The 16914-nt window shown below is 40.5% G+C and overlaps 3 protein-coding genes and 1 long non-coding RNA gene across 6 annotated transcripts; 2 read left to right on the top strand and 2 right to left on the bottom strand.

Moving 5' to 3' along the window:
• The first annotated feature begins 870 nt into the window (after positions 1–870).
• Cyce (cyclin E) lies at positions 871–5063 on the top strand. The gene is made up of 4 exons (XM_071791194.1): positions 871–1643; positions 1893–2176; positions 2605–3214; positions 3413–5063. Exons 2-4 carry the CDS (start codon positions 2163–2165, stop codon positions 4157–4159), a joined length of 1371 nt encoding a protein of 456 aa, XP_071647295.1. The 5' UTR covers positions 871–1643; positions 1893–2162; the 3' UTR covers positions 4160–5063.
• Positions 5064–5614: 551 nt separating this feature from the next.
• Positions 5615–13960, top strand: Tacc (transforming acidic coiled-coil protein). 3 transcript variants are annotated; one of them, XM_071791179.1, is made up of 7 exons: positions 5615–6044; positions 6525–6673; positions 10625–12284; positions 12371–12672; positions 12771–13042; positions 13121–13432; positions 13543–13960. In XM_071791179.1, the coding sequence occupies exons 2-7, from the start codon at positions 6569–6571 to the stop codon at positions 13736–13738; spliced, it is 2847 nt and encodes a 948-aa protein (XP_071647280.1). In that variant the 5' UTR covers positions 5615–6044; positions 6525–6568; the 3' UTR covers positions 13739–13960. The 3 variants fall into 3 exon arrangements, with proteins under 3 accessions (XP_071647280.1, XP_071647282.1, XP_071647281.1); XM_071791181.1 differs by lacking the exons at positions 5615–6044; positions 6525–6673 and adding an exon at positions 9259–9570; XM_071791180.1 differs by lacking the exons at positions 5615–6044; positions 6525–6673 and adding an exon at positions 10266–10371.
• Positions 8760–10265, bottom strand: LOC139820728 (uncharacterized). The gene is made up of 2 exons (XR_011734097.1): positions 9943–10265; positions 8760–9138 (listed from the first exon to the last, which is right to left on the bottom strand). It is a non-coding gene; the product is annotated as an uncharacterized lncRNA (long non-coding RNA).
• Positions 13749–16873, bottom strand: Mi (cyclin E-interacting protein minus). The gene is made up of 5 exons (XM_071791192.1): positions 16559–16873; positions 15465–16212; positions 15111–15386; positions 14507–15035; positions 13749–14428 (listed from the first exon to the last, which is right to left on the bottom strand). The coding sequence occupies exons 2-5, from the start codon at positions 16202–16204 to the stop codon at positions 14204–14206; spliced, it is 1770 nt and encodes a 589-aa protein (XP_071647293.1). The 5' UTR covers positions 16205–16212; positions 16559–16873; the 3' UTR covers positions 13749–14203.
• Positions 16874–16914: the final 41 nt, after the last annotated feature.

Here is a 16914-nt window from a genome sequence, read left to right as displayed (position 1 = left end):
TAATCTAGAATTTGCGCGTGTGTTCCGTGTCCCAGTCCCCTGTGCGATATTGCATTGGCGACATTATCGGAGCAACTTGAACAACTTGCGATCTAGACGACAAGACTTCTCGCAAGAAAGTCCGATGGCAAGGGCGTCGTGTCGTGCGCGCTTTCTGAAAATCTAATGTACCTGTAGATAAAACAGCAGCCACCATAGCGCGGCACATTCAAACTATTCCAAGATATTAATAATAAATTTGCTAACGTATCTTGACGGCGTTGCGTAAGTTTTGATAACTTTTTTTTCAACATATTCACGTACCCATACTTACAAACACGTCTACTTATTTCTTTCACGTCATGCATGCAACTTCTTATTTGACAAAATAACAACAAAAAATAAAATCAAATCAAAAGTTACACGTGATTCTTGACATACTTTTAACGCTGTTTTTAAAATTTGGATGGAATATCTTATTATTTAGCCTCGCGTGCATCTATTAAGAAATCTGAAACTTTCTACATCGTTATTAGTCGCAATGTCGCAAAAGGAATGTCACCACTGTTATATATATATATATATATATATATATATATATATATATATATATATATATATATATATATATAATATAATTGTGCGTGACAGATAATCGAACGCGCGTCATACGTTGACAAGTTGAGCACGTTGTGCGGAAAAGGGGCAGAGCGAGGCGTCCGGGTCGTGAGTACGTTCGGCGCGTAAGCAGGAAGACAGGTAATGGCGCGGATGTGGATACGTGGCAAGAGGTAAGAGGCAAGAGGCAAGAGGTTCCCGAAACCGAAAAGGGAACGGAACGGAACGGCTGCCCGCCGCGGAAGTAGGAAAAGCCCGCGAACGAGGCGAGGCGCGAGCCGCGAGTGGCGATTTACGCGCGCACATTTCCCGCGCGGTCGCCGCGGTCGACGGCCGCGCGCGCACGCAAGTGGTGCGAGTGGTGCAAATGGTGCAAGTGGTGCAACCGTGTGCACGAGTGCGTGTTTGTACATATGCGTAGGACGGATCAGCTGAGCGCCAGCTGTGCCGCGCGCCTCGGCCAATCGGCGACGAGGACAGCAGCGCGGCGTGACGCTCGTCGCTCCGGCTCCGGCGTTCCCGCGAAACGCGTTTTGTAGTTGTAGGCGCTCCGCGCTCCGCGCCCGCGCCAGTTCGTTTCGCAGCTCGCAGCAGAGACGCGCCCGCCATCCGAACGTGTCCCGTCGCGGCCGTCTTCCAGCCGCGTCAACCCGCGCGCGCTAAGGTGCTCGGCTGCTCGCGCGTTTTCCGTCCAGACGCCGAACTGCCGATCCAGCCGATGTGACACGCGTGACGAGTGACGAGTGACGAGAGCGGCAACGCGAAAGACACGCGAGTGGGAGATATATGCGACGCGACTCGCGTAGCTCCACGGCCTCGACCGGGCCTTCCGTCTTGCGTTTATCGCGCGCGAGCCTCTCGGAGCCTCCGGACTTGATGCGTCTGTCTGCCCGGTCGACGCCAATCCCTGCATTTTCGCTGGATATCCGCCCGAACGAGCTGGCCGACCGTGGTGCCTCGCGGAAGGACGCTCGTCTCGGAGTCGCCTTTCGGCACGCAGAAAAATCACGAGTGACGTGCGGAAAGGAAGGTATCCAGGAGCCGAGGTATCGTAACGGCGTCGTGCCTGAAATGTACCACGGAAATCTCCAAAATTTGCCCCTTCTTTGAGGTTATGTGCCGCATATAGAGGGCGTTACAGAGCTTACAGGGGTTGGTCGTCGTTCGTCGTTTCGCGCGCTAGTCTCCCGCGCTTCCAGATCCACGTCCTCTATTTTTCTCGAAATATCGTTGATTCGCGACCCGCACCCGCTGCAAAATAACTCGCGGGCGAGATAAATGAATTTTCTGATCAGCGAACGTGACGCCCAACGAAAATCGTGAGTCTACACGTTGAATCAAAGACGGCCAGGAGAGCGGAGGAGAACGTGCATTATGGCGATCGGCGGCGCGTAGGCTTCGCGCGCTCCTCCGCCTTTTCGTCGTTTTCCCTGGAAAATCCTCGCGCCCGGATCGTGAAACGTCAACGGGTCCTCGATTCCAGAGTCTCCCTTGCCGTGTACACTTGGGAAAAATTTATTCCGGCCGCAAATATTTTCCGTACACGTCGACACGCCCGCGGCAAGATGCCACAGACCAGGTGAGTGCGCGATGTTCCATTTGGCGTTAAAATTCAGATATATTTCTGTCTCGTGGCCTCTGGCTCATTTAGATTACGATGAACGCACGTCGGCGCCTATTCCGTGCTCCATTAAAAATACATTTTTCCTATTCGTGCTTAAATTTTCCGCCTATAACCTTTTCCTTTTAGTCAGTTTCTTTTCTGAAGTTTTAGCAGCTTTTCTTCAGCTGTGTAACACGTTGTTGCCTCTAGCCGTTTAGCGCTATTCACGTTGTAACGCTGTAAATTTTTTGACACGTATCGCATTTTTTTATGATATACTACGTGGAACGTATGCCTTTACAAGATATTTACTTTGTCCCGCTTTATATCATACAACGTGTTAGAGATAAACGATATCAAAGGACTCAGGTGCAAAAAGAAATAAATCTTTCTTCTGTGTTTAGTTTGCAGGAAAAAAAATCACAAACTTACCTGCAAGGAGGCAAGGCACAGTCTCTGAAACGTAAGAGACGTACAACAGAACTTTCTGAAGATTCAGAAAATATATATCCACCTAGCAAAGTACCCACGCTGTCGCACGTCTCGTATGCGGAATCTTGTCACGTCGCACACTCGGTAGATGCTGCGTGCACTCCCCAACATCAGACATCTCCGTTAAAGGAGCAGCAGGAGCCAGCTACGTGGTCAGAATTAAGAACCGCAACTTGTTTCTTAACGCCTTCAGCCTCCAACAGCACGTCCGTTAGACCTAGTCCGTTGCCGTCCCTTCCATGGGCCGATGGCTCTCAAGTATGGTCCCTCATGTGTCTTGGGGATCAGAAAACTATAATTCAGAGGGATCCAGAAATGTTCCAAAGGCATCCAACGTTGCAGCCACGGATGAGAGCAATTTTATTAGATTGGTTAATCGAGGTCTGCGAGGTGTATAAATTACATAGAGAAACTTATTATCTTGCTATGGATTATATAGACAGATATTTGTCTATTCATCATGACGTACCTAAAAATCAATTGCAACTTATAGGAATAACTTGTCTTTTTATCGCTTCTAAGGTTTGTAAATTTTTTTAATTTTTTTCATTTTTAATTATGTTACAATAGTGATATATCAAATAGTCAAAACGAAACAAGTGAATAAAATTTTATTTTTTTGCATTTTGCATTTTGCTTTTGCAATCTGAAAATATATCTACGTTTAGCAAGGCAGATAAAAAATTAAGAAATAAAATAAAAAATAAAATAATTTTGCAGGTTGAAGAGATATATCCGCCTAAAATCGCAGACTTTGCATATGTCACCGATGGGGCCTGTACGGAAGAAGAAATTTTAGGAAAGGAGTTAATGATCTTGAAAGGACTTGGATGGAATCTGTCCCCGATAACCGCCCCAGGATGGCTCAATATTTACATGCAGATTGAATCGGGCGATTCGTCCAGACCAAACACTTTCATATATCCACAGTACGGTGGATTGCAATATTCTCAAGCAGCTCAACTATTAGATCTGGCGACTTTGGATGAAGGTTGTTTGAAGTTTCCGTACAGCCACATAGCTGCAGCAGCAATTTATCATACCCAAGGAAGGGAATGCGCATTAAGGGTATCCCGCGTGTCATGGGAACAGCTCATGCCTTGTGTCAAGTGGCTTACAGCGTTCGCTACTACCGTCGCCGAAGAGGAATCTCAGTCTCTTTTACGATCCACCATTACTCCCGTAGAATCACATTCTGGATCCGGACTGAAGGCCACTGTACCTAATATCGTTGTGGACGAATCGCATCGCATACAGACTCACGTGGTCGATTTGAATATGTTGGAAAAGGCACAGCAACGATTAGCCGGAGAAATCCCGAGCGGTTATGTGAACGATTCGGACACGAATGTTGAATCCGGTAGGCAGAGCCCAAACGAGAGTGGCCTTTTAACCCCGCCATCTAGTAATCAAAAAAATTCTCCATTGTCGACATGCCCTACACCACAGTTACATTCTTATACATAACTAAATATTTGCAATCGCTTCGTATACTAGATATATGGTAAATTTGTTATATTTACTATATAGCCGTAAATTACAGCACAATACGTCTTATAGAAAGATGAAATATTTTGGAAAAGGCGCGTGCAGAAATGCTGATAACATTAAACGTTGTGACACGTTATTGTAAATAATACGAAGCTTCCTAATCGCATCCTTCGTACCGAACGATTGTACTTTTGTAATAACAATAAGACTCAGTACAAGATATCAAGCATTTTTCAAGTAATAAGTCACAATTAATTCAACATCACTTATTTAATTACAGACACTTGATAAAGTGCTTTGTGACTTTGCATGATTTACAAATGCCTCACAAAGCACATTTATGATTTGAAGTAGCAGCCATACGTGACTGCTTTTTGTGATTATACCTAATACAGTGAAATTTCTCACATCTTATATTAACAACGTGTATTAGGCTCGATTTGTCTTTACTGCTTTATAAACTTTATTAACGTAAGAGAAATACTAGTGCCTGCAACAAGTGTCCTTAAATAATAATTATTTCTATCTATTTTGAAAGAGAGCATTGTGAATAGTATTCTTTTATACAACTCGCTTTATATTGTAATACATTGTATTACGGCAGTGCGTTACCTGGCCGAATGAATGCATTTTTATTATGTATATTGAAATTCTATTGAAAACAATCTTTATATCCTTAAATTGAGAACGAATGGCGAGAGGGATGAATGACAGGATTGAGTATGACGGTTAATTAAAATTAAAAAAAAAGACTAATAATCTTTAAATTAGCATTAAAATTTTGTGGTGAATTTGTACTGCCTGGCATGTAATAACGTGGCGGTTTATACATATTTGTATGGTGAGTTTGACAATAAATATTTTGCAAACTTACGATATATATTGTGAAAAAAGTTTTATTTCTTATCTCTTCAAACTACTGCTAATTCATTTATAATTTTATACTTGAACAAAATGAATTCATATCCATTCTACAGTCTTGGCGGACTGAATGAATGACAAAGTTGTGAGGTAAGCGAAAAAATCGGGAAGGATCGCGCGTTCAAAGTGAATGAAACAATCTGATGGCCGTCTTCGAGTCATCTAGTCTCTCTATATGGTCCTATATATTTCCTGTTTTAAATAATAGATTCGAACGATAACAAATCGGAAAGAGAATTTAGTCGAGCACGACTGATGGCCATCGATCGATGCCGGGCGGGGGCGGGAAGAATCCGCTGACTCTTGATTTTAAATTGAACGACGATCGATTAATATCGCGGCTCGCGGATCGCGGCGCGTTCGATAGTATTGTCTTACCGACAGGAAGGATCGAGTGGCGCCACTAGCACCGTGTCGCCCGGCTAAACTCAACGGCGCATTCTGATTCGCCACCGCATAACCGGCATAACCGCATTCGCATTCAAGTTTCTCAAACGACTTGCAGCCGTTAGGCCACTTACTTGGGCCGTTACTGTCGTTAGTCGGACGATCGTGAAGGTGAAGCTGCGTGATGCGTGAATCGCGCAACGAATTCGCTCGCTGATTGCTCAGGACGCTCAGCTCGTACGGTACGGTGGTGTCGGTGGTACGGACCGGTTGTGAACGGTGGTGTGGACTGTGGAGTGGACTGTGGAGGTGGAGGTTGAACGCGCTAGGAATCTACATCGAAACCGGCCGGGCGAAGTGTTTGCCGGATTCTGCATTCTGATGTCAGTGCCAGTCTGCCAGCACTGCCACTACTGCCAGTGACACTCCGACTCCGAATAACAGAAGTACGAGTGCAAACACGCCTCTGCGGGAATTTTCTTTGTTCTCAAAAACACAAGTCTAGAAAGCGAAAGCGCTGCGAGCTTCGTCTTCGCCGTTCTCAAGCGTCTCCGTAAGTAAACTAGTAAAGGCAAAACAAACTTCTTATCGATCGCGATCTTTCGCCAAGTATTGATTCAAAAGAGGAACGAGGGACGAGACTCAATTCTATCAGCAGAATTTATAAGACGTCGCCTTATCATTCGCCAAATCGTCGTAATTTATTTATTTATTTTTTTTTTTCCATAAAAAGAATCTACACTTGAAAAGTAAATCTAATAAAAATGTGTATATATATTTTTTTTTCATCTATATTATACAAAAAACATATTTCCTGTCGGAATAAAACATTTAAATATTTCGACTGGCTGCATTCCGATATTGACTGTCAGTACTGCAAATTTATATTTTGCGTCACGTATACTATAGATTTTCAGTACTGAAAGTTGCTGACAGTGAATATCGGAATGCAGCCTATTTCTAACATTCATTCATTCATTCATTCATCTTTATTTTTAATCACAATAAAAATCATAATAAAATTTTATACCAGGAAATCAAGACAAATATTTGGCGTATCGAAGAAAAAGTCAGAGAATGTCGAGCCCAAGAGGATATGCTCGCGAAGGCGAAAGAATCGTATTGAAAGAAATAACCGCGACCCTCCAGAATTCTTCACCGATTCAGCTCTCTCGACGAAAGGTACTGTTAATGAATTGTCAAATGTTTTTTATCATTTTAGCACCGTTTTTAATTTAATTTAATTTTTTGTCAAATATTTATTTACTCAAGAGAAAATTATTCCGACGATGAGAGAAAAGCATGAGGGGAATGTTGTTGTGCACTTCCGCGACGATACTTTTCTCACATTTGTTTGCGTGAAATTAATAACAAGTACGCTTTTAGGAAATGCGACTTATGCGACGACGGTCAACGCGACGCACAGCTCGCTCTTATCGTCCGCATGTTCTCTTTACATCCTCCTTCGCGCTTCCTTCTTCGTTTACACGGCTGACAGTCAGACCGGAGAGAATGTATTTCTATAAATAAACTCTGTATCTCCAGAAGTACCTTGAAACAAAAATAAGTTTCGCTTCCCGCCACGTGAGAGCATTTCTTTGATGCGTATGAGGAACACGGATTTGTTCGTGGGTAATTTTTATTTCGATTCGGATTTCTTTTTAGAATTAAATTTCTCCGTTTCCTCTCCAATGAGATCTCTTTTCATTCGGAAAACTGTCATATTTCTCTATACTACGTGATATAAATTGAAATATTTACAACTGAGAGCAATGCTTTGTTCGCCATGTATCTCTTTGCGTCGTGAATGAACGTCGAGAATGAACGTGACGGTATAATTATCTATTACCTATTCGCACATGCATTAATGTAGCATCTATATTGCAGATGTTGATTGACGATGTAAGAGATACTTTCATTTTCACCGACGTGTCTCTCCGATGCTCTTCGTGCTGACGATATTCTTTGATGTTCCTTCGTTTCGTCTGGATTGTCTGGAATGGCTTTTCCAGGGCTTCCAGGCTCTTCCAAGCTTCCAGCTCTTCTTGCCAAGCATCCTTGCCTTATCACACGATGCTCCGTTACCAAGTGTATCCCCATCGCTCCAGATAGCGCCACGCCGGTTGCGCGACTCTTACGCGGCTCGATGGCCGAGAATCCTGTTCCCACCACTTCCATAGTTGGTGATCTTTGCGGCACAATGTCCGTACGGCGTGTGCGCGGCTGGACGGTATGGCTCGGTGCAGCTAGTGTTAGTACGCATCGTCGTGGCATGGTGGAGACGATGTTATTCGCGGTGCAGCTTTTGCCGAAAGTCCGGTCAACGCGCGACGTCGTGTGAAGCTTTCCTTAAAGGATTTCTAATTTAGTTTGTAAAAGGTGAGGCGATTCCCCGTTATCTTATCCTTTTTTTCGTTCTCTTCCTCTTCCTCTTCAACGATTTCTCGCGCGTGCACATGCACGTACATGCGTCGTGCTGCCGCGAGTGTGTCGATCCGACGGGCGACGATGACGGCAGCAGCAGTGGTGGTGGTGGTGGTGGTGGTGGTGGTCCGTGGTGGTAGTAGCAGCAGCAGCGATAGGTATTAGTAGTGATGGCGGTGGATGTCTGGAGTATCGACTAGGAAACGCGCCGGGCTAATATTAGAATTTTGACGAGAGATATCTGTCGTTCATCTCCCACCACGGATCTTGATTTTGGGTCCGTTTTCGCGAAACGTCATTTTTCCTCCCTGGAACAGATGTCTTATAAGAACATCTCATTGTGCATTTCTAATGCGTGACTTCAGAAATATGTCATAGCGATAGGTGTCGTGTATTTCGATCGATTGGGAAATACTTGATTTAATATTTGTCACGTTATATAGTTTTATCAATCGCTTTCTTTTACTTGATTTTTTCTGCTTCTTTTCTTTTTCTTTTTGTATATCGTTTTATTTATGTCTGTTATCGTCATTACTCGTTATTTTCTCTTTTCGTTTTCGTTAATGATCGCTCTTTTAGCATAGCATACTCTTTCTCCTATTAATTGATCTTATTCTACAGATCACACAAATTTATCTGTCTATGATTTTTGGGATTATGTAATTATCTTCATAATTTTCTATTAACCTTATAATCATTTGATAATACTTCTCTATTATCAAATTTATGTATATATATTTTTGAGTCTTTTTTCCAAAGGTCAATATCCGACCTAGTATAATGACGTAATATAAATGCGATAAAAATTGCGTGTGCCTCTTTATAAAGTTTCTTTTTATGTTGCATGCGTTTAAAAAAAAAAAAAAAAAATATTAGAAACATCATCGCTTGCATCAAAGTGTTAAGTGCCGCGCTTAAGTATGCGTCAAGAGCTAAAGAGAGGGTTGCTTATCTTAGAGGGATGAGAGAGACACACCCCGAGATAGTGATGAAGCCTCTGTTAGCGCGGTCAAATGAGAATGAGTCATTCCGACGGTTGCGTTGCAATCTCGATGATGTCAAGAGCACGCCGAATAAGGACTCGCGAGAGACTCGTGTCTCGTAGTAAATTAGATTGTTATTTTTTACGTTATACTCTTCGTTTATTGACCTTATTTCCAGAAAAATAGATTTGTGCTTTTGCCTGGTTTTGCATCCGGTGATGCAATCCTCGTTTTCTATTTCTGAAAATAAATAATATTGGTAAACAGATTTTTTTTTAAATATAATAATCATAGTTATATTACACGTTTTACTGGCCATTATAATGATTACAATGATATCATGCTTATTGATATTTGAAGAAAAAAGTGAGACCATAAAAAACATTGATATTCATCCAGCTAAGAAATGAAATAGAAATGGACCGAATACCGTATAGTGTCGAAAGCTATAGGTAATGTTTGGAATAATAAGGCTTAATATTTGTGTATTAATTTCAAAATTATTCGAGCGCGGAGGATAATCGTGTCAAGGGTAAAAACATAGAAGGAGAAGTGAAACCGTCTTACCGTGGGGTTCTTTGAACTCGCGTGTAAATATGGGACCACGTTGTGCGTTAGGGACAGTCAATAGTAGAGGTTCGTCGAAAAGTCATGGGAAATCTTCTTTCAACGGTAATTTTATGATACGTAATAATGTGCATTTAATAATTATTTCTTTAACTGTACATCTCATTAGTCGTGCTACGCGAGGATAATTGCTCGATAGCAAAAATACTAACAATAAATTGGTCAATTACTGCATAAAATAAAATTGTTTATAAATATTATTTCTCAACCAGAAAGTTAGAATATTTGTTGTTTATTTCCTGTTCATTTCCACAGTAATGTAGTATTAATTTATATCAATAAAGCAAATGCGTAATAGTAGCCGAACATTATCTCTAACGAGTCTATGTATCGATGAATTAAATTTTATGATAGTTTTTTGAGAAAACCTTGTAGTCTTGTAGTGACTTTATGTTATTCTGTATTTAATCATCGTACCTTATAACGTTACCGTTATATCGCACTTTGCTGCAAATTAACGAATGTCCACGATTGTCAGCATCTCTTTGCCCGGAGCAAAGCTGCTTTAAAGCAGCTGTAGCGTTATCGAGACAGATACTTCCGAGACAGTAGTTGTCGTCGTCTTGCAAAAGCGAGCGGAACTGACACAACCAAGGCCTTTCTCTCTCGATGTCTTATAATTAGCCTGAGCGAGGCGTGAAGTGATTGCGCAATTTCTTTTACGAAAATCGCCAGATCTCGAATTGTCAGCTGACTTAACAAAGACGGTAGTCGTAAAGTCGTCAGTAAGCGTTGATATTTCGCAGACTGTAGATCGGTTGCAGCTGGCGTAATATGGAGTATATCCATAAACTTCTGCATCGTGCCACGAGCCCAAGAACGTCTCCTTCGCCCACGCCGACGACGGTATATTGCGTCGCATACGCTTTTAAAGACATTTTCTGTCAAACTCACGGATTAGCGCGGATTATGCATAAATCTTTATGACAAGTAAAAATCGAAGAAAGTTTTTTCATTAAAAGATGCCGACGGACATGGAACGTATTAAAGAAAACTCATCAAACGACAATTATGTGTCGACAATCATATGACATGATGCTTTGTTTAAAAGAGAGAAAAAAGGTACGCTTGTATCCTAATGCGTTTTTTTTATTTTCAGAGCGGCAACGATAGTCCCGTGACTGTCCCGAAGACAACAGAGCATGAGATCAAGGTTCGTTTTGCCCGTGAGTTTGCCGATGTAGGATCGGTCACGGAAAATCTCTGCTTGGCGCCGGAGAGTCTGTCGTCGGCCAGCAGTTTCCATAGTCTCAGCAGCACTCTCAGTACCAAGAGCAGTAGCGGCATATGCCCCGATTCGACACCCGAAACTCCAGATGACGCCGCAGATATATCATATGTGAACTCCAATATACCTGGTGTAGAGGACTTGATTCTCGCGTGTGCAGACATCCATCTGGGAAGTGAATACGACAGTCAGGATCTCAGTCAAGATCAGACCTTTGCATCGGCCACAGACGAGACACCGTTTCCCACAAGCGATTGTTCCTTTAACGAAGATTTATTGGACAACACCGATAACCAAACACAAGTGATTGAGACGAGTTCTCAATTACATGGGACAACGTCCTTGAATCAAACGCATATTTTGGGATCGCCCAATAACACACTTCCTGTTCAAGATTCACAGTTCGTGATTTCATATCCTCCTGCGGAAGAATACGTACTACAAGTAGAAGAATCGATCGATAAGCATATTCCACTACAGGAAAGTGCTAATATAGTGAGCGAGCTTGAAACGTGCAACGTTGCGAGTAGTATTGTAAAAGATTCACTGCCAACAAGTAATGTGAATGATGATCAGTTGAATATAACAACTACCGTTTCAACTGGTAATATAACTTTCAATGTGATCGCGCTTAGCGAAGAACAGGCAATAGAAAACGATTGCACCTCCGAAATATTACCTTTAAAAGATCCACAGTGGTGTCCTACCGAAATTTCTGTTCCGTCCATATCCTCGTTAGCGCAATATGCAGATCTTTCGTTACCTAGTATATCCAGTATATCGTCGCCATTAGAAGATACTGATAGTAACGCGAAAGAAACGGGTGTACAGGCTTTATCGGAACTTAAGCAAGATACATCAACAGTATTGTCGCCTTCTGACAATCTCGATCAAAAATTATCGCAAATAACTGTAAATAATTCTGTTGATGAAGCAGAAAAGCACGAAATTATCAAAGAAGAGTTGCCTCAATTGGATAATTGCATTGTGTCAGATAAAAAAGATAACATACAATTACTAAATAAGACTAGTATTATAGAACCAAAAACTTTGGAAGCTAAACAGGAGGAAAACTTACAGACGAGTATCGATAAAAAAGATTTAGAGACCGAGAATAACGTGGTATTGAATGAAATACAGAAGTTAATTGAAGAAGAAATTGCCATATGTAATGAGACCCGTGTTATAGATAAACAATGTAATTTATCAGAAACTGTAATTATAGAAAAAGAAAAATATATTGCGGAGAGTGCAGCTGCATCGAGTGCTGTTCAAGAAGAAACATCCGTTGAAGAAGAACTCGATCGTACGCTTACTTTACAAGAGATAGATATAAACTTTGAACCTGATGAAGAACAGTACGAGGAATTTAAACCTCAACGACAAAGTACTACATTGTCGTCATTGATTAATGCAGAGTCGTATTTTGAAGAATTGAAATCTACAGTTGACAAAGTTACTAACGAGCTACTCAATCCTTCACTGGAGCACACGGACGATACAGATCAATTTGTGAGCGCAACACCTGAAAGTAAGTACAAATTACATTAGAAGCTCTTTAAACTTTTTTGTGATTTTATTATTGATATTTATTAATTACATGAATATTGTTTTTAGTTTTCCAAGATCCTTCGACATTTGATTTCTTGTTAGCACGAAGTAATTCTACGCATACAAATCGCCTTAGAGCGGAATCTTTGTATGTTAAATTTGACCCTTTGGTATCGAACATCAGCATGTTGCCTCAAGGAAATACCCAAACGATAAACGAAGAGAAAAATGGCAAAAATGAGTCGCCACCTCCTGATGTCGGTACACCAAAACGTAATCCTGCCATAGCCGCTATAGACAGGCTGCTTTTTTATAGTCCTCTTCCTAATGCAACAGTGCAAAAGTCGGAGGAAGCACAAGAAAAAAATGTAGGTAAAAGTGACTATTGACTATTATGTGCTCTAATGGTTATGTGAAGTATATAATGAAGTACATGAGAGTACATTAAAATCAAATTATTTTTCAGGAACAACCGGCAGAAGCGCCTAAATCTGACGCACCACTTATTGATCATATAGATATGAGTAAAGAACTTGAACTTGTAAGAACGACGGTACTACAATTGGAGGAAGAATTAGAGAAACAGAAGAAAGAGCATGAAGCAGAATTGGAAAGACAGAAAGCAGAATTGGAAAGACAGAAAGCAGAATTCGAAAGACAGAAAGCAACCTTTCAGGAAAAAATTAATAAATTACAGGCACAAATGTCACAAGAGATAAAAACCAAGACCCAGATGACGTAAGTGATATACTAAATACTAACAATAAGTAAATAGATTTGTTAAGATTGAATAAAATATGTAAATAATTGATTTAGGGTTGTTGTGGAAGAGTACGAAAAGTCAATTAGCAGATTACTCACGGAGCGGGAAAGGGATCGTACAAGCCTCGAACAAGACAAGGCAAAATTGCAAGAAGAATTGCAAGCTGCAAACCACCATCTAACTAATACGGAAGCAGCGTTTAACGACGTCCACCAAAAGTATGAGAGACTCAAAGGAGTTGTATCGGTGTATAAAAGTAATGAAACTGTATTAAAAGAAAGTATCCAAGAAAATGTAGAAACCATAAAAACATTGGAAACACGATACGATCAGCTCAAGGAACATGCAATGACTCAACTAGAAAAGTATGCAATCAACATATGTAGATATAGAAATATAGATAATATCATCGTATAATATTTCTCGCGAAAAAACATATATCACACATATTAATATATATTTTAATATATTTTAGAGCTAATTTGGAGTTGGATGGAATACGAAAACAGAACGAAGCAGAAACAGTGAAGCTGCATGCGATGATAAGGAAAGCAGAGCTTAAAAGCACGTCGCTCGCTGAGCTTGTAGAACAGAAAACGAAGGAAAACAAAGAACTCGCGAAAATCCTAGACGAAGTTATCGCCAGGGTTGGTCACGGAAACTCTGATTGAAAATCAAGTATCGCGATTAGTCTTTATTTTTTTACTTGTCCTTACTATCTTAAATACAAACTTAAATATGTTAGATACGATTGATGTATGCATGTGCATTAACTCGTAAAGTTAGTGCGTAAAATTGCGTTTTGCTTCAGGAAAACGTCTTTTATTAATTATTTATAAGTTGTGAAATATAACTATTTTAAAGCTAATAAAACTATGCTTATTAAAAACACACTTTTATACGATAAAAAATGTTTAATTACCCTGCGCATGTGGGTGTAACAACATACAATCCCATTTTTAAATCTTACATTTTACCTTATATTATTAAGTTATATAAAAGTTATAGTGTAAACACATGTCGGCTAAAGGTACAAGCACCTATATATTTGGTCATTTTAAATGTCCTGTTTGCCAAAAAGCAAATTTTTTATGCAACTTGATGAATTTTACTATTAATTGTACTAACGAGTACTGTCAATCTATTGGCCTGGTATCGACAAGAAACAGTACGTGATGCTTGGCTAGTTTTAACATGCGATCACTTGTACTTCCCGGTTTCCGCGGAATATTTCGATTTTCAAGATCAGGCATAAATTTTTTTATTGTGCGTGCCAAGTTTGCGGCGTATTGTTTAAATTTCGGGTGACTCATGCCAATTCCTTTGCTTCGCAGGGCCTCCGCAACCGCCCAAAGTAATTTCTAGAAATAAGCAAGAAAAATTATATTGTCAATGTATAGTGTATTAAAGTAAATAGAAAACTCAGCTAATACACAAACCTTCTTATGAGTATTGCTCAGTTCATTCTTTCCTTGACTGAAAGACGTTTCATTTTTCGAGAGAATACTACTCGATGAATGTCTATCCCATATAACCTTTGAGGTATTCTTTAATTCGTGCGTGCAGTCAAATGATAAACTTTTCGCCCATTTTAATCGTGGCCCTTGTAATTCTTCCTCGCACTTTCTTTTTCTACTTTCTTCTCTTAAAGACGTTTGTTTCGCATCTTCAGATTCGTTCTTTTTCGGCGTTGTAAATAAAACGCGTTTAATTTTTTGAGGATCTGTGTTATTTGTACCGAATACGTTGCTAGGGCCAGGATGATCTGATGGGGGACTTTGAAATAACGCACGTTTCGAAGTTTCTAATTTGGATTTATACGGATTTGACTCATCTAACATTAATCTTCGAACGACTTTCTTTTTTGCTGAACTCCTTGGGCTTTTACCTCGAGGACTCTTACCTCTTGGACTTTTACCACGTAAACTTTTACCTCTTGGACTTTTTCCTTTTTTATGTGTAAGTTTCCTACATTTTATATCGAGATTTATTATATAAAATTATGCTCTCGGTTAATTATCATATTTTTGATGAAATACATACTTAATTGGTATCATTAACTGCCTTTTATCAGCAAGTCCCAATCCTTGCAAATTAGCGCTGCAAAAAGTCCTACGTCTTTTGGCTAAGTGCGTCAATCTCTTCTCTGGACTTTGACCGTTTCCGCGTTTTGTCAATAAACTTCGCTTTCTCGCACTTCCCGGTGGCTGTTTCGAAAACCATATATTACAAGTAGATTGCGTCTCAGCTCCTATGTACCTTTCACATAATTTAACCGTTAAGTTTTCAAACTCTTCTACAGTTCTGCTTCTGTTATAACTAAAATTAAAAAAAAAATAGCATTAAAAGAATAGAATTGCATACTTTATGGTAAATTAAAACTCACTGTGAACTCACTGTATGCCATGGAACTTGTGCGAGTAAGCCTGAGGCCACGTTAAAGCTTTAACCTCTTTTTCGCCAATCGTTTGATAAAGAAGAGGAGATCGCTCGTGAGATACATCTGCATTGTCTCCAACTGGTGGAACTTGGACTGTTGCTTCAATCGTATTAACTGAATTCTTTATCTCCTTAGAAACACCGTATTGTACATTCGAGTTTGCGCTATCATTCTTGGTTATGCCTGATTTGGTGGCTTCTGTACTATTAGCTGGCAAATCACAAGCGTCAAAGGCATTTGTCAAATTCCGCGGAGTGCCTTTTGTGCATTGATAAGAAACATTCCTATCGTTAGTTTCTGTGGTTCTCTGCTCCTCGGGTTTTGTGCTTTCCGTAGATTCTGAACCTCCATTGGACAATGGATATCCGTTACAGAATAATTGACGATTTTCATAAATGTGTTGCAAAAAATCAGAACAATCGCTCTGACACGTCGTATGTCTTGGCGGAGGTGGGACACCGCTCAAATACTTGTTAATTCTAACCAGCATGTAACTATCCGATTTTGCGATCAATTCAGCCCGAGTTGGTTCTCGAGGCGCCATCACCGTCAATCTACCATTGTCAGCTAGCGTATCAATATTTCTGTTATCTGTATCACTTTCGGTGTCACTGTCAAACATTTCTGGACTAGAGACATTTGGGAATGTCTCCGTAATTTGGGAGCTCTCATATTGATTGGCAAAACAGCAATCCATATAGTTTTCTAAAAATTCAGAAAATCATTATTGTGCTGAATGTTGTAATAAATTTAACAATGTGCAACCTATCAGATTTTTTTTTTTTTTTAATGCATGTGCTCATACGGTGCCTTAATTGCGGGCAAACCTTTTCTCGTTTTTGTACATTTTCCAAATTTTACTAATTCTGACATATCATTCTGCTGATAATATTTCGTGAAAATACTTAAAAGTACATCGCGATATGAATCGGAACGTGTAGCTGATAACTGATTGTGAGCGAAACGCCACATTAGCTACATCGTAATATTAATAATGCGTCATATGTGTACATGTACGCACGATGTATGTACCATGTATGTGTATACTTACGTTCCAGTATTATGACAACCGAGAGATTCGCGTTCTTCTGCCTTCACATACGTCTGTTCCTTCGGTGGCACAAAATATCGCTCCACGAGGAGCTTCGTTCGGTAACGTACTGGCTACAGGCTACAGGCTTATTTGTTTTTCGAATCTCCGCGAGTCAAGATAACTCCGTTCCGCTGTTGCGTAGTGCGTACTGCTCCTGACTGCTCCCCTCTCCATATCCTCGTATACTCGACTATTCGCCAAACAAGATCGTGATCATCGTGATGATGTGACGAAGGTTCACGAAGGTTAGGTTAGGAAGGATTCACACACCGCGTCCGGCGACTCCGGCCTCCGGCGTTCAGTGTGACCAGTGT

This window comes from Temnothorax longispinosus, chromosome 10 (genome assembly GCF_030848805.1).
Source record: "Temnothorax longispinosus isolate EJ_2023e chromosome 10, Tlon_JGU_v1, whole genome shotgun sequence".
Lineage (NCBI taxonomy): Eukaryota > Metazoa > Arthropoda > Insecta > Hymenoptera > Formicidae > Temnothorax > Temnothorax longispinosus.
The sequence above is the reverse complement of the archived record's forward strand: the minus strand, read 5'-3'. Positions and strand labels throughout refer to the sequence as shown.